The following is a 26,520-nucleotide window of genomic DNA, read 5'->3' as shown; positions in this document are numbered from 1 at the left end:
TTCAACAGAAACACAAGAATTGATGCACAGAGGAGGCTGATTCCCAGTACGTGCTTAATAAATGTTTATTGATTAATTGCTCTCTTGAGAAGCAGAAGAACAGATTGAAAAATAGGAAAACCATACTGAGAGACCAAGGGTGCTTCATGGCTGGAAGGTCAGAATTCAGAGCCCATTTTGGAAATAGAGACCTCGGGAGACTAGATGAATCGTCCAAAGTGACACAGCTGATTAGTGGCAGTCCCAGGTCCCCATTCCTTCCACAACCTCCCCCTCACCCATGACAAAGCCACGGAGGCCGCATACAGAGACGGGGTGGACATTTACTACTCCGGGGGATGGAAGGCAATTTCCTCTGCACTCCACGTCTTCCTCCCCTTCTGTCACAGGGGATTGATTTTTCAGTTCAGACAGCTTGACCTCCGTTACAGCTTGGTATTTAAAGGTGTGAAGTACGTTCACTGACCAGAGATGGAGGGATGCAGAATCACTCCCTGCCTGCCCATCTCCCTCAAGTCCAGCCAGCAAAAAGTGGAGAAGCCCTCCGGGCTCCGTCTGCTCTGACTCGTCCGAGCCTTTGCTAGGGAAGCAGGCCCAAGACTGGCTAACGGCTGGGCCTTCAGATGCTCGCCTATTCCTGCAGAAACCCGGGACAGGTGAGCACTGAGGCGTAACGTGCGCGAGGTTCCCTGCAAACCCGACAGGCTATCCTCGCGTCAGCTACTTGAATAGCTTTTTATTATATTCACACCAAGATTATGAGCCTTCCCACCCGGGCGAAATAGCCAGAGAAATGCATGCGGGGACACGCTTGTGCACGGCTGGGTATGCAGGGTTGCGCCTGCGGGCGTCGCGTCGAGAAGCAGAAGTGCACGCGTGTGAATATGCACGCGTGGTCCCAGAGCCGGTGCTCACGCATGCACCACACTTATAGGCTGGTGCCCAGGATGCACGCGTACATGCACGCGCGGGGCTCTCGGGAGGCACGGTTGAGCACGCACGCACGCACAGGTGAGTGCTCGCAGGTGTCTGCACGAGGGAGGCCGCGGACGCCTTGGCCCCCTCTCGCCCGCTCTCGCTCCTCGAGGGCAGCCCCGCCCCCCCCTGGTGGTGGCCCCCGCCTCCGCCCCCCCCCCCCCCCCCAGCTCCGCCAGCCCCGCCCCTCGGGCCGAGCCTCGGCCGCCGCCGCCGCGGGGGAGGGGAGGCGAAGAGGGGGAGGAGGAGGGGGAGGAGGGAGGCCACCCGCCGCCCCCGCCCTCCCTGCGCGCTCCTCCGCGGCGGCCCCATGTCCCCGGGCCCGAAGTCCCGCGGCGGGCGGCCCCCCCCGCGCGCGGCCGAGGTGGGGCGCCTCGTGTCCCCGCCCCGCGCTGCCGCGCTCCCCCGCGCCCGCCGGGGACAGGGTACGTTCCAGTGGCCCCGCGCTCAGCCCCGCCGGGGGGGCTTCGGCGGCGGCGGGGAGGACGCGGCGGCGGCGGCGGCGGCGGCGGCGGCGGCGGACGAGGGGCCCGGGCTGGGGCCGGCGAGCCGGGGCCGAGGGCGCAGCAGCGAGCCGAGAGCCGCCCCCCTGCCGCCCCGGGCCACGGCCGGCAGCAGCAGCGGCGGTCTCGCCCCTCGCTGGCACCCGGCGGCCCCCCCGCGGGCTGGCATGACTCTGTTTGGCAGCGAAGAAGCGTGTCGGAGATGTGAGTGCCGCGCGTGGGCGGGCGCGTGGGCGCGGGCGGGGGGCGCGGGCCGGGAGCGCGCGGCGCGGCCCCCTCCCGGGACAGAAGGCCGCTGCGCGCGGGAGCGCACGCCGCGCCCCTCCCCCTCCCCAGCCGTCCCCACGCGCGAGCTCCGCGGGGCCTTTGTTCTCAGGGTGGGGGCCCCGCCGGGACCGTTGTGGGGTGGCGGTTAGGGGGGGCCGGGCCCTTCGGACTGGGCTGGGAGAGCCGCCCCGCTTCCTCGCCCCGCCCCGGCCGCCCCCTCCCCCCCCATCTCCTTGAGGTTCGTCCTTTCCCCGGGGAAACTGAGGCCAGGGGCGGGGGGAGAGCCGGCCTCCGCGGAGGCAATGGTGGGCGGGGGGGGACTCGGGCCGGGACTCCCGCGTGAGCTTGGACCGGAGCTTCGCCGGCCGCGTCCGCAGAATGGGCCGAGCCGAGGGGTCCTGGCCGGTGAGACCCTCCCCGCTTTCCGCGGGGCTGAGGCCTCGAGGCCGGAGAGGCTGGGGCAGTGGGCGTGGGCGCCCGGAGTGACTCCCTGGCTGTGGGGGAGGAAGGCCTGTGATCCCTCCGGGCCCGGCCCTAATGGGGGCCGGCGAGGGCATCCAGGCCTTGTCCATCCGGCCAGAGGATGCTGCTCTCCCAGCGGCCAGTCCAGCCCCGTCCACGCTCCTAGGTGGGCTGCGGAGGACCCACAGCAGCATTTGCTCGGCCTTTGTGGGGGCGCACCCCGACTCCTCACGGGGCACCTAATGTCTAGAGTCATCACTGTGTGAAGCTCAGAGCCTGAAACGGACACACCGAAGGGCCCTGGCCGTCAGCACCCCATGGAAGGAGCTTGTTCCTCCTCCCTTCGCGGTGGGTCCCCGAGAGATGGTGACAAGCAGCCCCCCTAAGGGAAGGGAGCTGCTCAGAGGTCAGACAGGTGTGTTTGATGCTGATGTGGAGCCCGCAGATACAGAAGAATCCCCGGGGTCCCCTTTTGTTCTTGCCCGGGTTAAAGGTGCAAAGGGGCTCCCTCTGTACTTAGACTGCCCGCTGTGGGGGGGGGGGTGTCTTTCCCCAGGAGGGGGCCTTCTGCAGCTCAATAGTTTGGAATCTTTCTCTGATGTTCTGGGCTTTCTGCCCTGATCTCAGGGGAAAACCCCTTGTTGTGCAGCCGGCTTGTCATCAAAAACATTTCATCATCTGTCCGCCTCTTCTTCCTCACGTTTTTCACCCCCATTCTTGGAGTTTTGTGCCCCTCTCATCTCTGCACCAGGTGGTCTGTCTGTCCCTAGTTTCTCAGGTCTTAGCCCCTCTCTGCTTTTGTAGGGACCTTGTTAGCTGGGCACTACTGAGTGAGCTTCATCTCCTCATTGTCCAGTGAGAAAGTTAGACCAGATGGAGCTCCATGGCCTCCCAGCTCCAGATCTAGGGCCCCAGCCACTGCAGCTAGGAGGGTGAGTCAAGAGTGAGAAGAGGCCTGTGGGAAGGATGACCAATTAGGAACCCCTGAGCCCAGGCTCTGGCGTGCACTGTCCCTGGGGTGTAACCTTGAGCATTGAGTGACTCAGCCTCTGATTGTCCCTCCTTTGAAGGCAGTTGCAGAATCTCAGAGTTGGAAGGACCTGATGCAGAAGGCCCTCCCCAGCATCCCTTCCAGGGGTCATCCAGCCTTCCCTGAAAGGCTCTCCCTGTAAGAGGGAACCCACCATCTCCTGAAGCAGACCATTCTATCTTTCAGTTTAGCAAACAGTGTCTGTTGTGGGCAAGGCAGGCAAGGAGGAGTGTGGCCTAGTGGAAAGAAGGCTGACTTTGGGGTCAGGAAGGCACAGGGTCAGATCCTGCCTCTGATCCAGATTAGCTTTGTAGCCATAGACAAGCCTTTTTTCTACTCCAGGCAGACAAGCTCCAAACTTATAGAAGGGCTGCAGCTCTGTATTGGTGTAGGGAGTTCCCACCTAGGAGTCCCTACCCAGATGCAGTCACAGGTTCAGCCTGGTGCTAGGAGAGGCCTTCCTTGTCCTCTGGGCGCTTACACATACAGCTTAATAAATCCTTTCTGTCCATTCATTCATTCCCTGGAGGATATGCAGTGAATGTCATTATTAGGAAGGCAGTTCTAGTGTCAGGCCCAAAGCTGCCCTTTGCCAGCCTCCTCTTTGTTCTCACTCTGCCCTTTTGAGAGGGGCAGAACCAGCCTAAGCCTCTTTCACATTCAGATACTTGCTGACAGTGACTGTGCCTCCCTGAGTCTCCAGCATGCAGCCTCTTCCAGGGCTGGGGCACCTGAACAGGTGGAAAGCCTGTGTCTGTGTTGGGGCCAGTGCTTTTCCTCCTTTCATAACAATACTGTGAAAGGTAAAGAGAGGATGCAGCATGCCTTGAGTTCATCTGAAGAAAAATGGCTGAAAAATTCTGGGTAGAATTATGGCTGGGTGCTTTAGCTCTGGAGCCTCATCCCACAGGACCCCTCAGCTTTCTTGGCTTAAATTCTTTCCCTTTAATGGGGAGAGTTTTTAGCCCGGGATCTGCAGGACCCCCCCTATGCCCCCTCCGCCCCCCCCCCAACTCCAGATACAGACCTGTGAACTTGAAGGAAAAGGCAAGGTTAGATTTTCCTGCTCTAGGAATCTTTTTGGTTTGTCCCCTTGCTCCCCTGTTTGTCTTGCCACTCCTCACATCTCACCATCACGCTGCTCCTGTTCCTTAACCGTTCCTACCATCTCTTGATACAGGCCGATGAGATGGACTCAGGTAACCCTTGGGGAGGCCCAGAGGGGCAGGGCCAGCTGCCTAATGCTGCCTGTTTTACAGGCTACCCCCAGGGACATTTTGGCTCCTCGGCCTGGATGGATCTGTAGGTGCAATCCTCGATGGAAATATGCTTGGTTTAAAAAAAAAAAAAGGGGGGGGGGCGGTTAGGTGGTGCAGTGAGTAGAGCATTGGCCCCGAAGTCAGGAGGACCTGAGTTCAAATCTGGCCTCAGACACTTAACACTTACTAGCCGCATGACTTTGGGAAAATCCCTTAACACCAATTGCTCTCCAAAAAGCAAAAAAAATATATTCTAGGTGAAGTAGATTGACCAATCTCTGGATTTAACCTGTGGCTTCATTAGCTCCTGTCTTCACCTAGCTGACCCTATTTTATAATTCAGTGTATTCAACCTGCTATATATAAAATAGATATTTGTCGTAGAGGGGTTCAGGGAGAATTTGAAGTTCACAGATAATTAAAAACATCAGCTTTACTAATAAGTTACTAATTCAGGCTCTAGTTTTAAAAGGAATGACATGTGCCTGGGATTGTCCTCCTGTGTGGGGCACTGCCCAGGGAAGGGCAGAAGCCTGTCCCAGATGGCCCCCACTGATATTTCTGAGCAGAGGAACTGGACAAATGTGAAAATCAGATCATTTACCAACATTCAGACTCAAGTATGAGAGACTAGTGGCAGGAAGGCGATGGGTAGGAAGTAGTGTGGCACAGAGCTCTGTGGCTTTCTTAGTGTGGGGTCTCCACGGACACCAATTGTAGCCCCTCTCCAACTTGTTAAACGTCTTAAAGAATTGCTGGGGTCCAAAAATTCATCCCAGCATGTATGGCTAAGGCATGGTGAGTCTTTCCAGCTGGGCTCAGATAACAGTTTGCTTGGGGGCCTGTGCTCATAAATTTAGAGCTGGAAGGGGTCTTACCCTTCCAGTTCAACCACCTGCCTCATTTTACAGGTGAGAAAGCTAAGCCAGGAGATCTTCAGGGACTTGATCAAGATCTCACAGCTAGCAAAGTATTGGAGTTCGAATTTGAACCCAAGCATTCCTGACTCCGGTTACAGTGTTCTGTCCGCTCCAGCATGCTGACTCTCGAGGGGAGGGATGAAAGTCTGGTGAAAGATGAAAGGCTTGAAAGTCCAGTCTGTAGCTTACCGATAACAAATTTGAGTTAATCGAGGCCCTCTTTTCTCATTGATTGCTCAGACAGTGCAGAGCTAGGGTCAGGCATCGAATGCCAGCAAAAGGATGGGTGCAAAATGCAGGGCACAGATGAACCCCTAACTGAAGCAGCCAGCACCCGGAAAGTTAGCATGTGATTCTGTCTCTGTTCACCTGCCCTGTGCCTTCTGTCCCATCCCTTTTCTACTTGGGTCTAGACTCTTTCCCCTTGAAGTGTCAGAAAAGGAGGGAGCATGGGAAGCAGGGACCTCGGGGTCAGCCTGAAGCTGCTGTCTGTGCTTAAGTGAGGCCAGCTGGGCTGGGAAGTGCACACAGCCTTGGGGGTCGAGGGGGGGGGGGCAAAGAAGGCTTTTTGTCCCAAGCTTTCAGATTTGCTGCAGGGATACTGCTAAGGAAAACTGACATGGAAGGCGCAGGATATTAGAGAGGTTAGGCCTTTGGTAAGAACACTGGCAGAAGAATGTCATCGCTTAGGTGTTGCTTTAAGGTTTGCAAAGCATTTTACCAATATTCTCTCATTGGATCCTCACAGTGACCCTGGCAGGTAGGTGCTATGCTTATCCCCATTTTACAGATGAGGAAACCAAAGCAGGCAGAGGTTAAGTGACTTGCCCAGGGTCACCCGAAGCTAGTGTCTGAGGCCAGATTTGAACTTGGGAATTCCTCATTTCGGGTCCAGTGTTGTATGCCATCTAGACATGAGTTCTAGTTCTCACTCTGCTAATGACATGCAGGTGGGACCTTGAGAAAGTAAATGTTCATTGAGCACCTACTGTGTGCCAGGCATTGTACAGAGAAAGGGAAAAGACAGGATGTGCCCCTGAGTTCACAGTCTGAGGTGGAACACCACAAACAGATGTGTGGACACACAGACTTCAGATGGAATGAAGAGGAAATCCTTGACAAAGGGATGGTATGAGAAGTGAAGGGGTGGGAATGTGCTGCTCACTTCACAGGATGGGCAGGATCACACAGCATGAGACAGTGACTGGCATCTGGCCAAGCAGGAGCACTTTGGAACTCCAGTTGACATGTTTACCTATGAAGATAGAGAAAAGAAAGGACCCTTCTCTCCCCAAAGGGAACTAAAGCTCCGCTCGTTCCTTCTTGCCCTCCACCTCCCCTAAGCCCCCTGGTCAGTGAGGTGTCTCATTGAGAAGCACAGTTTTTGAGGCTGGATTTAACCAGGGAACTTTGAAAGCCAGCAGAGGAAAAGATGATGGAATGATTAGGAGCAAATTGTGCTTTTAAAGGCCAATTGTGTAAGAAGCGACATTGGGGGTGGGAAGAAGCCACTGAACAGGAGAAAATCATTCTAGGAAGAGAGATAGGAAAGCAGTGAGCTTTCTCTTATGAGGCTCGAATAGCTCTGGGCCTGCAGACAGACACACAGACAGATAAAAAGAGAGACAGCTCCAGTATGTTAGAGAACAGGCTTCTCTAATTTAGAATCAATGGCTTTCTCATCTAGCCGTTAACTAAACAGATAGACAAGGTCAAAGGACAGAAGCAGTTTTCCAAAGCACCATAAAAGATCAGCAGCCATGTGAAAGGTCATCTTGATCACTCTAAAAGAATGCACATTAAGTGGATTTTGAGGCTTCAGTCTCATACCCAACAAATTGTCAAAGATGATAAATGATGAAAATCAGTATTGGAGGAGCTGTGGGAAGTCAGACACACAAATGTTGGTGAAGCTGTGAAGTGGCCCAACTGTTCTTGAAAGCAGTTTGAAATTATGTGAGAAAAGGCTCTAAACTGTTTCCACCCTTGGTTCCATGAATCCTATTTCATCTCAAGACAAAGACAGAAAGCCCCAACATATACATGCTTATTAAAAGCAGCACTTTTTATGTTAGTAAAAACTAGAAATAAAATGGCTAACCATGAATTGGGGAAAAACTGAACAAATTGTCTATTTTGGAATGGAATGAAATACCGTGCTATAAGAGGTGGAAGCTAATTCTCTAAGACTGTTACAGAACAGGTGTTGATCTGCATTGGTAGTGGGACTTTCTCACCTGCGTGTCACAGATTCATTTGTTTCCCTCCAAAAATGAACTCAAGGCAGACACCACATTTTCAGTATAGCCTGGGTGTTGATGGCCTTCCCAGTCTCTCTGGCCTCTTGTCCCCTCTAGGCTCAGTACCTCTGCATCTCATCCTGATACTCACATTTGAAGGTTGGGGTCCCCTAGAAGGGTGGCTGCTTCTTTGGTCTCTAGAGCTAACCCTTATGGACAGCCATCCTTCTGAACCCCCAGCAGTGTGCTTACATGAGAAATTCAGAGAAACGTGGAAAAGACTGTACATGAAGTAAGGGGAGCCAAGAGAACAGTGAGCACAATTATGGAAAGAAAAACAATACAGAAGGAAGCCAGACAGTGATTCCGTAGTCCCAGGGAACAGAAGATGAAACATCCCTCCTTTTGACAGAGAGGTAAAGAACGCCTGTGTCATGTTGTATTTCATGGTCCCTATGTGTTCAGTGCTGGGGGAGTGTATTTGGAAATGATAGGTGTGAAAACAAAAAGCATCAGGAAAACTTTTTTTCTTTTTAAAATAAGGTGCCCAAGAAGTACTTATCCAACCTTTTCTTAGAAACTTCTATTGAGGGGAGACCTGACACCTCCCAAGGCAGCCCATTCCACTTTGGAATAGTCCTAATGCTCAGGAAGTTTTCCCCTATATCAAGCCTCAGTCTGCTTGATATTTCCGTTCTTGGCTGCGACTTTGGCCGTCTGGTCCAAACACAAGTCTGGTCCCTCCTCTCCATGCTGGCTGCTCAGGTAACTGCAGGCGAGGGAGGGTCAGCATCAAACGGCCTGCTTCAAGGAGATGTATTTCACTGGCACAAGTGCTGCCTCTACTTACAAAGATAGCAACCCTTCTCCACCTGAGCCACAGGTCTTGAGTTGCAGTGGCTGAAAAATTAATTATCCAGCACACAACTGGTTCTCTCACTTTTTTCCCCTCTGGTTCATTTGTTGGACCAGATGTCAAAGCTGCACCAAATCATTATTAGATCAGATTTGGAAGGTAGAGTGTTCTCTAGACAGCTTGATTTCTCTCCAAGGTTAAGTTCAAGAGCTGCTGTGACTATGAAAAAAGTAAATTAGAAAAAGACTTACCTTCCTAAGCCACAAAAGAAGGTCTGGGATGCAGCTAGAATTCCAGAGGAGTGAGGACAGCTCGGGTGATCTTGGATTTGAAAGGAGGGCAGCAGAGAGACTGATGGTTTCCTCGGATCTCCGGCCTGCTCAGACAGTCCTCTCCATCCTGTGCTCTCTCTCAGACACTGTATTCTCTCGTCTCCACTTACTGGGTGTGTGTTATCTCCCCACCAGTGTGAGCTTGTTTGTCTTTGCAAAGTGCTTGTTGATGATTGACTGACTCCCAAAACACCACCAGGAGGGCCTTCACTCACAAAGATTCCAGCAGAAAGAGAGGTCAGCTTGCTTTCACTCTCTCCTGCTTTCCCACTGCTCTGATTCCTTTTCATTTTGTCTCAGGCACCAAAGAAAGGTTGTCCCTGGATCCAGTTAGGATCTGGCTTTGAAGCTGGGCTCAGGTACCTAATGAGCTGTGTAATTTAGACCAAGCTGATGAACCACTCTGGGCTTCATGTATTGAAGGGATGGGACAGGATGTTCTCTTGGGTCCCTTCTAGCTTTCAGACCTACCATCTGTAAATGTCAGAGTTTAGCATTTAATAGCCAGTGGCTTCCAGGAATGTTCTCCTGAAAAGGGCCACCTTTCCATGTCTTCTGTTAAATTCAATAGAATATACATTTATTTATTACATGCTTACTCTTTGCAAGCCACTAGGGGTATGAAGACAAAACAGTCTTTGCTCTTAAGGGCCATACCTTTACTGGGGAATAGAGCATGTCCACAGGTAAGTAAAGATAATTTGAGAAAGAACAGAGGGCAGAAAAGGCATATAAGAAGAAATGGTGCCTGAGCAGAATTTTGAAAGGAGATAGATAATGAGGAGGCGCTAAGAGGCAGAAAAGTGTATTCTATCCTAATTCAGTTTGCCAAGCATTTACATGCAAGCTTCTTATGAGGAGCTTGGCATCGACCATAGATGGAATATTGAGTTTGGCCATTTGGGCTGGAACAGACATAATGTGTGTACAATGTAGTGATAGGAAATCAAACTGGAGAGGGAGGTGTGAGTCAGATCATATGCCAGTCCGGTTAGGATTTCATCCTAAAGGTAGCAGGGAGCCTCTGAAGATGTGTGAGCAGGAGAGTTGGTGACACGGGCAGAACTGTGTCTAGAAATACTCATCTGGCTTCTTTGGAGGTTGGATTGGAAGGGGGAGAGCCTAGAGTTAGAGGCACCCATTAAGAGACTCGTGATAGCCTCTGAGAACGAGGACCTCCACAGGAGAGTGATTGAAATGGTCAGGAGACACGGGGAAGAGATGGCTGGAAGCAGCCCTCCCCACACCCCAGGCTCTTAGGTCCCTTGTGATATCACTACTGAGTGACAGCGGCCCAAGGACTCTGGGAGTGACGTCTGCCCTGGGCCCCCCAGTCCATGCTCAGGACAGAGTCTCCTTCTGAGTGCCCGGAGAGGTGTGGGGAGGGCTGCTGCTCCTTTGTAGGGGCTGTGCCCCTCGCTGACTCTGCTCTGCTCCTCTTAAGTCCTGTCTTGGGTGGGGGGGTCACTTCACTGGCGCTCTGTAGAACTTTCTCCCCTTGCAGTGCTTTCCACACATAGGAGGCTCAGAAAACGTTTACTGAATGGAATCTTTGGATGGTGTCTGGTGTGGCTTCACTTTCCGCTTATGTGCTGATGTTCCTCGACCAATGCCTTGACATTGATAAATGGTGGTGGATTTGATGGGCTTTGTGCCCCATCCAGAGAAACCTTTACGTCTGTTCTTATTAGCAACCTGCTTAGGTACAGGTAGGCTTTGGCATCCTGCTCAGACCCCTAGTTCCATAATTCTGGATTGGGTTCCTCAGAAACCTGCCCTCTCCTGGAAGGTGTACTGGATGTCCCATAGACTCCTCAGACTTGACAGGCTCCCTCCAAACCTTTCCCCTGTTTGTATAGGAGGCATTGCCTGGGGCCTCCCTGAGCCAGCTTCTCCACTCACACAGCCACTACCCTGGTGCAGGCTCAGGAGCAGGGCTCTCCCCTGAGGATACCCTTCACAATGACCTTTGCAGGCTTCTCGTGCAGCACTTGCCTCCATGCTCTGCTCTGCATTCCAGCAGCCCAGCCTTCTTGCTGTTTGTTCCTTTATGCCCCAGCTCCCGCTTCAGACTTTTGCCTTGGCTGGCCTCCTTACCTCCTCATCCTTCTGACTCCTCTGATTTTCTTCTGAACTCAGCCCAGGCCCCTCTTTATCCTGAGGCCTTTCTGGGTCACCTCTTCTTCAGACCACTCCCCCTCCCATTTACACCGTATAGATCTTGTACTTTTGACTTTTGGTGGCGGCTTCCCCAATAGAATGTGAGCTCCTTCAGGGCCAGGACTTAATTTTTTCCTTTCTTTGTATCCCGTTTTTTAGGACTGCCTGGGACAAGGTAAGTGCCTAGTAGATGCCTGTTGACTGATGGATAGTTGGGACGGTGTTTTTTTCTTTACTTCATAGTCAATTTACATCATGCCAATAATTCTGATTTTTGTCTATTAAAATAATTCTTGCTGTGACAGTACCCTTAGTTAAACTGATTTAAAGTATGAAGTGAGTTTTCTAGTAGAACTGAAGTTAGAAGATCTGGGTTCAAATCACAGCTCTGGTCAAAGAGAGGAAAAGGACCCATGTGTACCAGCATATTGATAGCAACTCTTTTTGTAGTGGCAAAGAATTGGAAATAGAGGGAATGCCCTTAAGCTGGGGAATGGCTGAGTAGGTTGTGGTGCGTGATTGTATTGGAGTACGACTGTGCTCTAAGAAGTGAAGAAGGGGAAGACTTGTGTGAACTGATGCAGAGGGAAGTGAGCAGAACCAGGAGAACAGTTGATACACAATTTCAGCAGCATTGTGGAGACAGACCACGGTGAAAGACTTAGGAACGCCTGCCAAGGACTCCTGGTGAAACATGCTGCTGCTCCTGACTGAGGTGACAGCTAGGAGGGGGGGCTTGGGGAATTCTCGGCCAGTCTGGGGATGTGTTTTTTTCTGGACTACATGTTTGTAAATTTTGTTTGTATTGTTTTCTCAGTGGATGAGAAGGGTGAAGGCGGGAAGGAGAGAATCCAGACTAAAAATAAAATTGAATTACAAACAAATCACAGCTATGTCACTAGATTTTGTGACATTGGACAAGTCACTGTATCTTTTTGTCTCTTATTTCCCATCAGTAAAGTGAAGGAGTTGGATTAGATAATTTCTAAAATCCTTCACAGCTCTAAACCTGTGCATGATCTCAACCCTAAACTGGGTTTAAAAAAAAATTCAAATTAGTTGGAGGCTTCTGACTTGAAGTGTCATTTTGTTGAATTTATTTCAGTAAAGACCATAAAGTTTAAAAACAGACATTCTAAATCCCCTCCCCTTCCCAGAGAACCCAAGCTCCAATGATGTCCGGATCAGTCTGCACTTCCCAGACAGATGCTGGGACCCAGCAGTGGGTTTTGGCACTTCCAGTAATTCCTCCAGAAGCTGACTGAGCCTCACAGGAGCTGAACCCCTGGCAGGTTGTTGGGTGTGCTGCACTTAGCCCAGGAGCTGCTTGGAAGGGGGATGGGGGCCCAGCCCTGCTCCTGGAATGGGTGGGCGTGTGTGTGCTCCCCTCGCTCCACTATGTCCTGAGCCTCTCTCCCTTTTACAATCTGCATTCTTTCCCCAGAGCAGAGAAGGCCTAGATGGTGCTTCTCACTTGTTCTTTGGTTCCAGGGCCTAGGAGAGGAGAGATGCAGGTCACTGACCCCAGACTGGGGAGGAAACATCTATCATTTCTCCTGGCAGTTTTCTTTTCTGAACTAAGCTTTTCCTGAAGGACCAGTTGAAGCAGTTGTGGGTCTCAGATCCCAGAACCTAAAATTGATTTGGGAAGGCCCTTGCCCATGCATGGGGTTCCCAGAGAGGACTTAGAGATGCAACACAGCTTTGAGCTGAAGCCTCCACTTCTGGCGTCCTGAGACATTTTTTTAAAATTTCATTTTCTTTGCTGGGCTCTTTCTCCTCCCTGCTTTAACAGACCTGCCCACCCACCCTGCTAGCCTGCTTTCTCATGCTTCTGATTGCTCTTTCTCCCTCCTTTTCTCTCTTTCTAGATTTAGACATGGCCAGAGACCCCAAGGGGAGCCGGGCCCGGCCTGGCCAGAAGCGACAGCACGGCGCTACCCTCTACCAGTGAGTCTCTTTCAGAGCTTTGGGGACAAGCTGACCAAGGGGCCTGAGAAGAGCGGTGCTGGGGTGGGGAGACCAGAGTGCTCTTCATTCCAATGTGTCTGGGGCTCGTGATTTATGTCAGCCAGGGGCCCAGAGGCCATGCACTCCATTCTCTTGACCCAGGGCAGAATCCCCCTTGGTGCCAATGGCTGTTGATTCAGCAAAAAGCAGGGCTCTCCACCACCCCCTCCCTGTTACCTCTGCTTCTTGGGGACATGAAGGAGTGTGTGCTAGCCAGATAGGGATAGAGGGAGCCCTGAACCAGGTAGGAATGACTGGGTACATTCCTAAAAGGGAATTGGGGGCTTATGCCTTTGAAGTGTTGGCTGTGGCTGGGTTCACGAAGCCAGCTCCTGGCTCCTTAGCTCTCTCCATTGTCCCCCTACTTGACTCAGCCTCTCCTGGGAAGGTGGGCAGAGGCATTGCCACCCCCCAGACACACCTGTGGCATTCATGAGTCTGCTGGGTTACTTACTCTTCATTAGCCTTAGGATGGGGACTTGGGAAGTCTTCTGATGGGGAAACAAAGGGATGGTGGTGAGCCTAGTATGAAGTGAGGGCAGGCTTTATTTTCATTAGACTACTGTGGAATGAGGAGGAGGGAAGGGAGAGGAAGGGAGAAACTACCAAATGAGGCCAAGAGCCTTCCAAGGGACAGCAGGGTTGGGTGCATAGGCAGAGAAGCCAGGATGCTCATCTGGGCCCTGGTTATTCCACTGTGAGTGTGAGCATCTAACCTCCTGGGGCTATGCTTTGCTTGTTGCCACAGGAATGGCCCAGGAGTGCTCTGGCCCAGGCAGGGAGTGATCTGCTTTCATTCTCATAGCCTCTTTTGCTGGCAGCTCTTTTTCCTTGGTCGGTGATGGGAGCCAGCTCCAGCCAGTTAGATCTGGACACCTCCTTCCTTCATTGGTCTGTTCCCATTGAGTGCTGCTGTCTGCCATTCTTCATTGACCACACCTGCCTCCCCCCATGTCCTCCCCTCATTTTCCATCTCCTGTGCTGTTTGCCCACATTTTCCCCCACACCATCCTTCCTTCAGGGGGCTGCTGACTTGATTGCCCTGTACGGGGTGGCAGAAATGGAGGGAGAGAGGATGAAGATGGCTGTGGGGTGGTGCTCAGCAGTGGCTCCAGATTGTGTGGTGATGAGGGTATGCTGGGGTTTCTGCCCCGGGGGTAGTCCTGTCAATGCTTAGGAAGGGACAGATCTCTGCAGGCGGAGGCATGTTGGGCTTCCTGCCTCAAGACTGAGCAAGACCCCTTGCCTGCTCAGTGATTGCATTTGGGTATTCTCTCATCGTTCCCCCACCATTTATTAAGTGCCAGCTGCATACAGGGCATTGTATCATTGGGAGAGATTCATGTTTTAGAGAAGTTATGATGCCTGACTTTATGGAGCTTACAGTCTTTACGAAAGTAGGATTAAAGGGGGAAAAAAGAGATGATTTAAGGTTCAGTGAAAGATGGAGTCGGCTGAGAGATGGCCCTACTGTCTATTCATGTGTTTGTATTTCTCCTTTTCATTCCTTTCCTCTTCTTTCTCTTTGTGGTAAATCAGCATCACTGTATTAGATAAGGTTCAGAAGTGTGAAGAATGTTTTCAACATTCACCTATATCATATTAAGTCCCCACACTGATGTTAAATGTGTGCTGACCTGGGGTGGCTAGATAGCACAGTGAACAGAGCACTGGCCCTGGAGTCAGGAGGACCTGAGTTCAAATGCGGCCTCAGATACTTTGCACTTACTAGCCGTGTGATCTTGGGCAAGTCACTTAATCCCAATTGCCCTGCCTCCCCCCTCCAAAAAGAAAAAGATGTGCTGATTCACGTAAAGCCTGTGTGTTGAATTTGAACCCAGACCTTTTATAGACAGGTTAAGAACAGAGAGCCATTGCTTGAGTACTGTGCAGCTGCTGCCTGAGGCCCAAATTTAATTACTATTTTTATGTGATCCTGCCCCAATCTCTCTGCTTATATATCCAGCTGTTCAGACATCTCAAACTGGATTTCCAGTAGACAAAATCATTATGTCCAAAACAGAACTCATCTTTCCCCCAGGCTCTCTCCCCTCCTGCCTTCCCTGTTCCTGTAGAGGGCAGCCCCATCCTCCCCTCCCCCAGGCTCTCCTTATGGTCTCTCCCCCCTATGCTGGAGCTGTGGCTTCACCTCTCCCACATGTGCCCTCTTCTCTCTTCTGATGCCCAACATCACTAGCACAAGTCCTGGTCACCTCACGTCTGGACAGCTCCAGCAGCCTGCTGGGTGGGTCTGCCTGCTTTCAGCCACCCAGGTTTGCCCATGTCACCTCCCCCCATCCAGTGGCTCCCTCTCACCCTAGGACCAAGCACACAGTCCTCGGCTGTCAGAGGCGCCTCCTTGCCAGTCTTCTCACACTCCATTCCCCATTATGTGCTCTCTGTGCAGTGACACCGGCCTCCTGGCTGAGTTTCCCCCAGAGTGCTTTTCCCTTCCCAGCTTACTTTCAAGTCCCAGCTAAAATCCATCTTTTACAGGAAATCTTTCCCAGCCCTTCTTTCCCAGTGCCTTCTCTCTTTTAACGATTTCCTAGTTCTCCTGTACAAGGTTGACAAGTATTTGTTTTGCTTGTTAGACTGTGAACTCGAGGGCAGGGACTGTCTTCTGCTTCTTTTTGTGCCCCCAGAGCTTAGCGCAGTGCCTGGCGTTGCCTTGGCCAGTGTGTTCACCCAGCTTTTCTTTTCTCTTTGCTATGTGGCTAGTCCTGGGCTGAGTAGAGAAGGTCGGAGGAGCACAAACAGAAATGGCTGGAGTCGAGGGAGGGGCGTGTTGCCCACAGGCCTTCCGAGAAATCCAAAGGGAAAATCACCCCGGCTTCCTAGCCTTTGGCTGGTCTGATGGGAGTTTCTGAGTTCAGCTCCTTTCAGAAAAACCACACTTCTGGGTGACAGATTCAAGAGAGTGAGAACTCAAGAGACTAAATTTAAGAAGGGAAAGAGCCTAAAAGTTCCTAGCTCTTGCATTGGCCAGGAATCGAAGCCGGGCCTCTGGTGTGGCAGGCGAGAATTCTACCACTGAACCACCAATGCTCAAGCTGCCCTGGTAGTTCACCTGAGGCCTCCTGGTGCACAGCTGTGTGTCTGCAGCGGTAACTGAAGGGGCAAGGATTAAAGGAAGGCTCTTTTGGTGCCTGAGCTCTGGGAAGAGCCCACTGGGGGGTCACCAGCTTTTCTTTTCCAGGTTCAGTTCCTACTTGGGCAGCTGGGATGGCCCCATTAGGTTGACTTCCTATTTCCCCAGGCTCCCACCTAGCTCGTCACCCATCATTCCTCCTCCTGCTCCATCCCAAAGGCCCTCCCGAGCATTGGACCAGGATCGACTGTCTCTGGTGGCAGGTGTTGCACAGTCTTCTGGTCTTTCTCCCCTAGCTTCTTAAAAGCAGGGGGGGCACTTTGATCCCCCGATTCTTGACTCTCTGAGCCCTCGAGGCATCCTTGGGGCAAAGCTTAGGGAGCAATGTGGGCTAATTGGGGTCCTTCCAGCCCAGCTCGGTCCCCCATTTATTTAATTGATTCCACTCTAAAAAGCAGCCTTTATTCCCTAGGTTAGTATCTTCTCTGTTCTGACAGCCAAACCCAGCAGCCTTGGCTAGGTGGGGAGCTATCCTGAGTCCCTCTAAGTGGATCTCAGAGGGTCCCCGTCAGATGACAGCGTGCTTGGCAGCCTCTTCTGGGGCCTCTCAGGATGCTGGTGCCCTGGGCTGGCTCTGCTTGTAAGCCAGAATAAAAGGCAGGGGGAAAGCTCGGCAGAAGCTAACCAGGGCGTCAGCTGGGCTATGCAGCATTCTAACTGGGCTCCCACCTCTGCACAGTAGCTGGTTGTAGCGTGTCAGGGTTTAATTGGGTTTTGTGGTGTTTCTGTTCTTTCCATTTACTTGGTGGTTGTCATGTGTTATTTACTGCTTAACTTTGCATCAGTTCAGAAGCTTTCTCATGCTTCTGTTTATTTTTCATATGAGAAGGAATGCACCATCGTCCTGTTCCTAACCAGGCTGGAAGCCTCCTTTGGGGGAGCTGCCATTCAGCTAACCAGGAGGCTCCTCCTGGGCACTGGGGTAGGCTTCTGGGCCCCAGAACATTTTGCATTTTGGTCTCTTGGTGAGAGAAGGAAGATGTCGCGGCCTCTCTAGATTCTGTTCTCCTGGATGCGTGGTCCTACGGTTCTGTACCAACGGACTTCTCTCATCATGTCAGGGAATCCAGATCCTTTGTTGTCCTGGTCCAGCTGTTCTGTCTTCTCCCCCAGAGAGGACGAATTTCTGTGGTGGGAGCATTCTCAGTTCTATAAGCACACTCTGGGACTAGAGATGATTAGCCCTGCTCCAGCCAGGTACACTGTGGGTGAGCTGTTTTGCCTTAGGGATCACTTCCCTCTGAAAGCTGATTAAAAATAAGTAGCCTCCATGCCTGGCCCCTCAGGCAGCCCCCCTGGAGGAGAGGGGGCTTAGCTTGAGACCTCACTGATTCTCTTCTTGGTGTAAAGTTTTCAACTTAAACCCCACTTAAAGTAAGGTTTTCAAGTCCTATTTCTTCTGTGCTCTGCTGTATGGGCCTTCCACTGGCTTTTCTTTGCTTTTTTTTTTTTTTTTTGGTACTTTTTTCTTTTGTGGAGGGGGAAAGCAAGGCAGTTGGGGTTAAGTGACTTGCCCAAGGTCACACAGCTAGTAAGTGTTAAGTGTCTGAGGCTGGATTTAAACTCAGGTCCTCCTGACTCCAGAGCCAATGCTCTATTCACTGTGCCACCTAGATGCCCCTTGTCTTTGCTTTTTAAACAATAATTCGGTTGTTTTTTCAAATGTGTCTGACTCTTCATGACCCCCTTTGGGGTTTTCTTGGCAAAGATACTGGAGGGGTTTGACATTTCCTTCTCCAGCTCATTTTATAGATGAGGAACTGAGGCAAATAAGGTTAAGTGACTTGCCCAGGGTCACACAGCCAGGACCTGTCTTTGGCTGGATTACCACTGAGGTCTTCCTGACTCCAGGCCCGGGCTCTGTGCACTGTGGCTCCACCTAGCGGCCCTCCACACTAGAAGCTAGTTTAGCTACTGTTAGATTAAAAGCCCTGTCTTACCTGACTTTCCAGTCAGTAGGGGGGAAGGAGATAAGGAGGGAATGATAGAAGGGAGGGCAGATTGGGGGGGGGGGGGGGTAGTCAGAAGCAATCATTTTTGAGGAGGGACAGGCTCAAAGGAGAAAATAATAAATGGGAGGCATAGGCTGGAACGAAATATAGTTAGTCTTTCACAACATGACTGCTATGAAAGTGTTTTACATAACTACACATGTATAACCTATATTGAATTGCTTGCCTTCTCAATGAGAGTGGGTGGGGAGGGAAGAACAGAGAGAATCTGGAACTCAGTTTTAAAAATGAATGTTAAAAATTGTTTTTACATGCAACTGGAAAATAAGATATACAGGAAGTGGAGTGTAGAAATCCATCTTGCCCTTAAGGGCGGCCAGGTGTCTCAGCAAGTAAGAGCACTGGCTCCAGTGTCAGGATGCCCTGGGGAATCCGGGCGGGCTCAGACACTCAGCACCACACCCAGAATAACTGGCCGTGTAACCTTGAGCAAGTTACTTAACCCTGGATTGCTTAAAAAAAAAATCCATCTTGCCCAAGAAAGTAAGGGGGTAAGAGAGTAAAGGGGGGGCAGACTGGGGGAAGGGTAATCAGAATGCAGACCATCTTAGGGTGGGAGGGAGGGAGAGAAGCGGAGAAAACTTTGAAACTCAAAATCTTGTGGAAGTGAATGTTGAAAACTAACACTAAATAAATTAAAAAATAAATAAATTAGAAGCCCAATACTAAATACCAACACAAGCAGCGACATTTATGGAATTACTCTCTACATTAAAATTAACTAATATCTGTTCCTAAGGCATAACACTTTTCCAGTTTTCCTCTCAAGTGGGTCTGGATTCTCTGTTAGTCTGCTGGTTTTCTCCTTTCCTCAGTCTGGTTCTGCTTTTTTCACTTGTCATTATTTCATAAAGATCTTTCCAGTTTCTCTCTAATCCACACCTGGTTGGTTCACCTTAATTGCTTTTAGTTTTCCATCGTGTCAGCGGACCGAAGTGTGTTTAACTGTTGCCCTAGTGCTGGATGTTCAGATTGGTTCCCATTCTTTCTAAAGATAAAAATAACAGCAAGGGGCAGCGAGGTGGTCCTGGAGCACTGGCCCTGGAGACAGGAGGACCTGAGTTCAAGTGCAGCCCCAGACACTTCACACTTAGTAGCTGTGTGACTCTGGCCAAGTCATTTAACCCCAGTTACCTCACAAAAAATTAAGAAATGATAGCAGCTCATTCTTATGTGTGTACCAATTCATTTGAGTTAGAATCTGGGTCCTCCTTTTCCTCCTTAGCAGTAGCCTCTCCAACTTCCTCCTCCCAAGCCCCAGAGAATGGATCTTGGCTAATAATGAACACATACCACCCTCTTCTTGAGGGTGAAAGGTTTTGAATTCAAGCTAAAGATTCCATGGAGATTGCCCATTTCTACACAGATTCAGTCAGTTCGGCTGTGAGCTTGGGTGGTCACTGAAAGCCCCTGTCCTGGGGCATTGCCCTGCAGCCAAGGTGGGGATCTTTCTCTTTTCACCTTTTTCTCCCTGAGGCCTGGGCTGGGTCTGGAGCCTCTTTGGGCAGGTGTTCTTTCTAGAGACCTGAGCCTCCAAGCTGTGCTCCTGGTGGTGGCCATATTCCTGTCTTTTTGAAGACTCTGTCTTTCTAACCCCTGAGCTAGTCACCCTGAAAATAAGCCCTTTCTTCCTCCAGAGGCGGACCCCAAGGCCCCCGACCTTGCCTTCTACTGGGCTTTGCGTCACCAGACTTCTGACGTAGGACTTAAAAACCCCACTTCCACATCTGACAAGCTGGAGAGTGCAAGTCCTGTCCCCCTCTTGGCCCAGCAGCAGGGCCTCCTGCCTCCCTTTGTAGCATGGCCCTGATCCCTGACGTGTCTTTGAGCAGTAAGATCACTCTGTACCCTTCTAGCTATAAGACTGGGCCTGTCTGGGCCTCCACCTCCCCACGTTGCCCATTCTTTCATCTCAGGCCAGAGTTACAGCTTTGGGGGCTTGGGCCATGGCAGGTCTCAGCCAGATCCCTAGACACAAGACGAGCAAACTCTCTGGAGTTAAAGGGTTTGCAGCTCAGCCTCGGATTGTCTCTGTCCCTTTGCTGCTGAGTTTCATATTGGGGAGCCTGACTTTCATTTTTTGTTTTGTAGTGAGCTTGGTCTCTGAGAAGCAGCCTCAGCCTACTTTGCCTTGAGAGGTTCATGCTCTGTTGACTGACTCCTTCCCGCAGCCCCACCCTCCCTTTGTGCCACAACGCCCCAGGCCTTATCCCCACTCTGCTGTCCTGCTGTGCTGGCCCATCCACAGGACTGCAGGCCAGCCAGGACAGGGGCGCTGTGCAGGACTGAAATGATTGGGTCCGTGACAGAGACAACATGAAATGAAAAGGAAGCCAGACTCAGGCCATGAGAGACACCCACGATGGTCCCCGAGGGCAGATGATGAAGGCCTCCTGCCTCCCTCTGAGAGCAGCCGGGGCTTGGACATAGCACCAGAGAGCGTCATTTGATGAGAGCAGGGGGGAGGAGGGAAACCGTAGATCCCCAAGTAAGGAAAAAATCCAAATGCACCAGTAAAACTTTGTGAAAATGGGAGGCATGGCCAGAGTTAGTTTGGAGCTGCTGAGCAGTGAGCTTGTTCCCCCGGGTTCCTTGTCTCCCTGCCTCGATTTCCCCTGATGCCACTTATTTAGGGGCCAGGTTAGGGAGCATTTCTTTGGTGCTAGATGGTGACCTTTCTGTTTGGTCTATTTCCTCTGCAGCAGTAACTGTGACCTGAACTATGAGCTGTATCGGGAAGACTTCCCCTACAGGTGGGTCCTTCCTCCCTCTCAGCTCTTAGCGCCCCTTCCCGAGGAGCTGCTGGAGGAGGGGCGCTCACTCTGGGCAGCATGTCAGGCACCTGACGCGTGCCGAGGCTTGAACCCCATCCAGGGAGCCTCTGCTGTGTTTTTTAGGGTGTATGAGTATCAGAGGATCCCCCCCCTTATCAACCGAGCACCTGTCAAAAGCAGACGGACCCACATGGGCACAGGGGGCAAGAGTGGCCTCAATCCCCACATCCCTCCACGAAGCAGCAACCCACCCCCTGTCCGGATAAAGTGTAAGTGGGGAGCCTGGAGACCCTGGGCTGGGGGATGCTCCCAGGGGCAAGGAGTTGGGTGTCCCTAGAAACTGCCTGTGTGACATTAGTCAGGGAATATCCACACTACACGAGGTGTCTGCTTCTCGAGGCCACCTGGGTGATCTTCCCTTTCCCTCTGCTGCCACCCCCTAAGAGCACTCTTGGAGCTGCAAGAGATTAGACATTGAGGAAGAGGCCCAGAATTGGTCCCATAGGACTGTGTCCTAGCCTGAAATTATGCAGAGAGTTTGCCCTCTCTGGTGCTGCCCCCCCACCCCACCCCAACCTCATGTGGCTCCAGGTTCCAGGGACCTATTCTGGGATCCTGGTGAGAAATCCCTGTTGCCTCAGCCTCAGGCTGAGCTCTGGGACATGGTTCTGAGCCGAAGCCACTGATCTCCCTGTCCTTGTTCAGTAAGAGCCGAGGAGCTGCATTCCATCAAGGGGGAGCTGAGCCAGATCAAAGCTCAAGTGGACAGTCTGCTGGAAAGCCTGGAGCGGATGGACCAGCGGCGAGACCGGCTGGGAGGTAAAGGACCCTGAGAGGTCCCCTGGATTGGGACATCTGGCCCTGCCGCCCTGTTCTCTGCACACTGGGGGCATCTGGCCCTGCAATTTTACTTTAGCCTTCCTTGGCCAGACCTCCTCCCCAGTGCTTCCATCTCCCATCTCCCTCCCTTCAGTCCATCCTACAGATGGCCCCAGTTAATACATCCAGCAAGGTGCTGCCTTCTGTACACAACTGGAATAGAGAAAAGGAGAAATTCAAGACTTCTTAGGTTCATCAGCATCATCTCTCAGGCTTGCAAATATCTCATTTTATCCCCACAGAACCCTGGGTGGTCAGGGCTATCATTATCCCCATTGTACGGATGAGGAAATTGAGTCAGACAGAGGTGAAGTGACTTGCCCAGAGTCATACAACTACTAGGGGTCAGAAGCTTGATTTGAACTCGGGGCTATCTGACTGTTCACGGCCCCACCAAGCTGCAAAATTGGTACCTGAGTCTTGTCATAGTTTGGCTCCAACCCCATTTATTCTTTCTTTGTGGCATGAATCCCACTCCAGGCAAAATTGGTTTCATTTTTTCACCAGAACCACCCACACTGTGTGTAGGGGGCAGGACCACAAGATGGGCCCATTTTGCCTGCAATGTACTTCCTTGACTCCATCAGCCTCGATCAGCTTGACATAAGTGACAGAGCAGGCTGGCTTTATGTTCATGTCCTTTCCCAGTTTGGTGTTGGTAGGGACGGTGTAGATGCCTTCGTTTGCTCTGCATTAGCGTGACAGGGACAGTCCCACTGTCAGCCTGCTAATGCCTGGGGCCCACGTGCCCAGGAGTTGCATGAAGGGGTAGAGCTCAGTGGGGGGGTTGGTACTGGTGGCACTGCCCTGCACTTGGGGGGCACTGATCATTCTGACCAGGTTGATTCTTGCTGCACAGGGCCCCAAGACAGTGAGAAGAAGGCAGCCTCAGCCGGTGGGGAATCCTCTGGCACAGCATCTGAGGCCCAGCGAGAGCCCCGGGGCAAAGAGAGCCCAGAGCCCAGAGCCCGCAGCCGGAGGGATGCTGACAGCGCCGAGGAGAGCACAGACACGGAGGAGGCGGTGAGGGTCTGTGCCTTTTGAATCCAAAATCTCCTACCCTACAGTCGGTGTAGAGCTGGGGCCGGACCCTTGGCTCACCCCTGACCCCAGGGACCGCAGGCATTGCACAGGCAGGACCTGGTACTTTCCCAAATGTCCCAGCCAGAGCTGAGAAGCCTTGGGGCTGCTCCTTCCCCACCCTCCTACCTGCCCCATGGCCCCGGGGCCGGGTCAGGGAGGCTGGGAGCTCTTTATGGAAGTAGCATTTCCTCTTAGAACTGGAGGAAACCAGGGGAAGGAAGAGGGAGAAAGCAGTGAGCTGCCAACAGCCTCCTTCAGGGGATGCCAGGCTTGGCTGGCACTCCCCGTGACGGCCCCACGAGGTTAATTTAGTATTTAAAAGCTTGAATTGTTCATGACTGTGAGCTGAGACAGACAAACAAGGGCCTACCCAGAACAGGGAAGAGGCCAAGGTTGGGGGGAAAAGGGGTGCTCAAAGCCAGGCCTGGAAGAACTCTCAACTGAGAGCCAAGCCATTGTCCTTCCAAGCTGCTTTTGAGAAAAACAGGTCAGCTCTCAGGCTCGTGCAGGTGTCTTAGAAGACACCTTAAGAGATCAGTGAGTTGAGGTCTCCCCAGTTGAGAAATGAAGAAGAAATAAGGTCTTCCGTCCACCCAGCTGGCTCAGTCCACTCTTTTGGGAGGGGGAGGAAGGGAAGACATTGAATGGAGGTGTTCTCCCTTACCCAGCCTGGATGCTGAGATTCTCAGGGGCTCAGCATGGCAGATCAGCATGGCAGATTCAGGATAGAACAGGGACGTGGCATGTGACTGGACACAGGTCCCCTTTTCCCACCTGGTCTGTTCATTTTCCTGTGGCTTCCCATTACACTGGGGCCCTCTGCCCAGTGAAGTTCACTTCACTAGAGACCCTTTAACAGAGGCTCACCAGATCAGTCCCTTCAAAAGCTCTGAGTTAGACCCAGTACAGATGTGAGGGGGCTTCTGGGAAGCAAGCCTTTAGAAGCCCCTCTCTAACTTTATTTTTTTCCACACACTTGACTAGCTCCTCCGAACCCTTGATTCAGGTCCTCTGAAAACAGCTGAGAGCCCTGGAAAGGTGTAACTAAACATTTTTCCCCCCTTACAGATGAAGAATCACACCTCAGAGCCTGATGGGAGCCAGTAGAAGCTCCAGGGCCCCTGCTGTGACCTCCCCAGCTCGGATCCTTTCCTTTTCCTGTGTTTGTATTTCTTTTGAGGCCTCCCAGCCAGTGCCACGTGTCTCCTGCCCTCCAGTGTCCCTGCTGTTACAGTAGAGCTGCTGTTCCTCAGCCAGCCTCGTCTGCTTCTGACCACCTGCATCCTCTACAGAGCCCGGGCAGAAGTCCCTGAGGTGCAGGCCTATAGTATGGGTCTGGGGAGGCAGGAAATCCAGCAGGTCTAGAATTTCCCTTTGAAAAAAAACCAACCCTCCTTTCTTCTGTGCTGTTCTCCCCATCTCATGAAAAAGGGGTTCGTTTGGTAGTAAGACTTGGCAGGATGGGTTTGTGGGGGAAGATGTGGGCAAACTCCTCGATTCCAAGTTCTTCTTTTCTCTCAGAAAGATGCTCCCTGAGGATTTTCAGTTCCCCACCCCTCCTGGGTACCCACATTCCCAGGGATAGAACTGGTGCCATGCCAGCCCCTTGATCTCTCTGCCAGTCAGCTTCTAACAGTATTGGCTCTTTTCCTGGCCCCAGCAGAAAGTGGTTCCTCTAAAACACCTCCCAGGTTCTGCTCCCACTGTCAGCCATTTAACACAAACTCCCAGTGTTCCTTCTGGGGCTCCCTCAGCTGCCCTTCATCCCAGCAATGTGAGGAGATGGGATAGATATTCTGTACTGCCTCCAGTCCCCAAGAATGCCAGCCAAGCCAAATGGACAGCTCCATCTCAGCTCCCTGGGGCTCACCAAGGTTTCCTCTTTTTCAAGGATCACGTGGCTTCAATGTTTTGCACTACTAGCCTTCATGTGACCCCTTTCTCTTCCCCAGTCCCTACAGAATTCCATACCCACAGTGGTGCATGGGAAATGAGTTCTGTTTCTGACAGGTGCATTTCTGCTCCGTAGAAGATAAGTCAGGTCCGTGGTCGATGTTGCCCTGGCTAGCCCTGTTATTTCCCTGCTTCCCTACCCTCTTTCCTCCCATGCTGTCCTTTCAGAACAGGTGTAGTTCATTCTTATGTCCACTTTCTAGCTTGTCTTCTTGCTGGTATGATACTGTGTCTGTATTTCAAATCTGCTCTGGAAAAGTGTATTGTGTTAAAAGGAAAAAAAATTAAAAGTTTGTATTTCTTTTCTCTGGTTAAATGGGTTTTGGACATATTCTTTCTCTACCTCCCCCCAACCCTAACTTCCCTCCCCCACCCCAACTATATTGTGGCCCAAGTGAATGGAAGCCTGTGGACCCCAAAATGTCCTTTGATTATATGTTGTAGAGTTTGAAGATGTGAACTGCTGAAAATCCCAGAGCCAGGCTCCCTTCTCCAGTTTCCTCAGGAGTAGGTCTAAATTAAGAAGACAATTCTTTGACAGCCTTAAGAGTATTTGGAGATGCCAACACCTTTTGTCTGAGGGGGTAGGGGAGTCTTTCCAGAAAGAGGTCAGATAGAAAAGCCTTTAGTGAGTGAAGTCAGCCCTGCAGAAATTCAGACTGACAGGCTTTGGCTCCTTCAGATAAACTCATCTCTTTAAAGCAGCACCAACCTCAGGTTGTCTCACCTGCCACACCTAATATTTCCGCTCTCTGGCTGGGGGGGGGGGGGGGTGGCCTCTAGTCTCAGTAGAGACCAGGCTAGCAGTTCTAAAAGCCCATTTCAAAGTGACAAAATGGGAGCTTTCCTGCCTTTAGATACCTTCTCAGGGGTGCCTCAGCACCTGGGACCGCCTGGGGACAAAACACTAAGTGCTATGCCTTCAGTGGAACTAAATTTGACCCTTGGCAGGTCCCAAGAACAACTCCTGGCAGGGTCTCTGCCTGCATGCCAAAGGATTTCTGGCAGGCTGCAAGCTGTGCTGGTGTGGTGTGGGTGGGCCAGTGGTCCTTGGGCAGGTCTCCCCTTCTTTCTGCCTGGGTTGGAGCCCTGTGGTCCAGGTGTGCCCAGCTGTAACACTAGCTCCTTGAGGACCTTTCCCTTCCTTTTCACAGCTGCTTGGCACACAGCAGCAATCCCTTAAATGTGCTTTCCCTCCAGGGTAAAAGAGGAGAGGATGCAGGCCACAAGCACCTCTTGGCCAGCCCAGTGTTCAGAAGAGAACCTCCCTGACCCTAAGAAAGGCATCAGAAAGAAGCTGGGAAAATACAATCTTTTAATCAACAAACACAAAAAATGACTCAGTGGCTCCAAGGTGCAATGCCCCTCCCCCCGTGCTCAGTCTGAGGGCGGGCATCTGTGCAGTGGGGTCCGGAGGATGGTGCTGTGGACGCTCTGGTCCCGCCCTGCCGCTCACGACTGGGTCAGCAGCCGTGGGCTCGAGTGTGGGCAGTGCGGGCAGGGTGGATCTGATGATGGGAGCCGAGGGGGTCCAGAGGCTGCTGGGGGGCCAGTGGAGACGGTTTGGGGAAGGGTCTGGTCTCACCCCTGGGGGTCAGCAGCTGGGGGGGGGCTCGGGGTGGTAAGGATGCTGATGGGGGGGGGGGGGGGGGGG

At 52.0% G+C, this 26,520-nt stretch overlaps 1 protein-coding gene across 4 annotated transcripts; it reads left to right on the top strand.

The window, feature by feature from the left end:
- Nucleotides 1–176: 176 nt before the first annotated feature.
- Nucleotides 177–25,182, top strand: LOC138160848 (heterogeneous nuclear ribonucleoprotein C-like). Of its 4 annotated transcripts, XM_069087657.1 has the most exons (8): nucleotides 1,546–1,682; nucleotides 11,455–11,719; nucleotides 12,876–12,954; nucleotides 20,880–20,930; nucleotides 21,075–21,220; nucleotides 21,657–21,770; nucleotides 22,690–22,859; nucleotides 23,982–25,182. In XM_069087657.1, the coding sequence occupies exons 3-8, from the start codon at nucleotides 12,884–12,886 to the stop codon at nucleotides 24,018–24,020; spliced, it is 591 nt and encodes a 196-aa protein (XP_068943758.1). In that variant the 5' UTR covers nucleotides 1,546–1,682; nucleotides 11,455–11,719; nucleotides 12,876–12,883; the 3' UTR covers nucleotides 24,021–25,182. The 4 variants fall into 4 exon arrangements, with proteins under 4 accessions (XP_068943757.1, XP_068943756.1, XP_068943755.1 ...); XM_069087655.1 differs by lacking the exons at nucleotides 1,546–1,682; nucleotides 11,455–11,719 and adding an exon at nucleotides 184–1,011 and having other exon boundaries at nucleotides 22,690–22,853; XM_069087654.1 differs by lacking the exons at nucleotides 1,546–1,682; nucleotides 11,455–11,719 and adding an exon at nucleotides 741–1,011.
- Nucleotides 25,183–26,520: the final 1,338 nt, after the last annotated feature.

This window comes from Petaurus breviceps, unplaced genomic scaffold (assembly GCF_028583685.1).
Source record: "Petaurus breviceps papuanus isolate PSGF00001 unplaced genomic scaffold, PetGlider_PUasm1.0 182, whole genome shotgun sequence".
NCBI lineage: Eukaryota > Metazoa > Chordata > Mammalia > Diprotodontia > Petauridae > Petaurus > Petaurus breviceps.
Note: the sequence above shows the minus strand (reverse complement) of the source record. Positions and strands in the feature narration are given on the sequence as shown.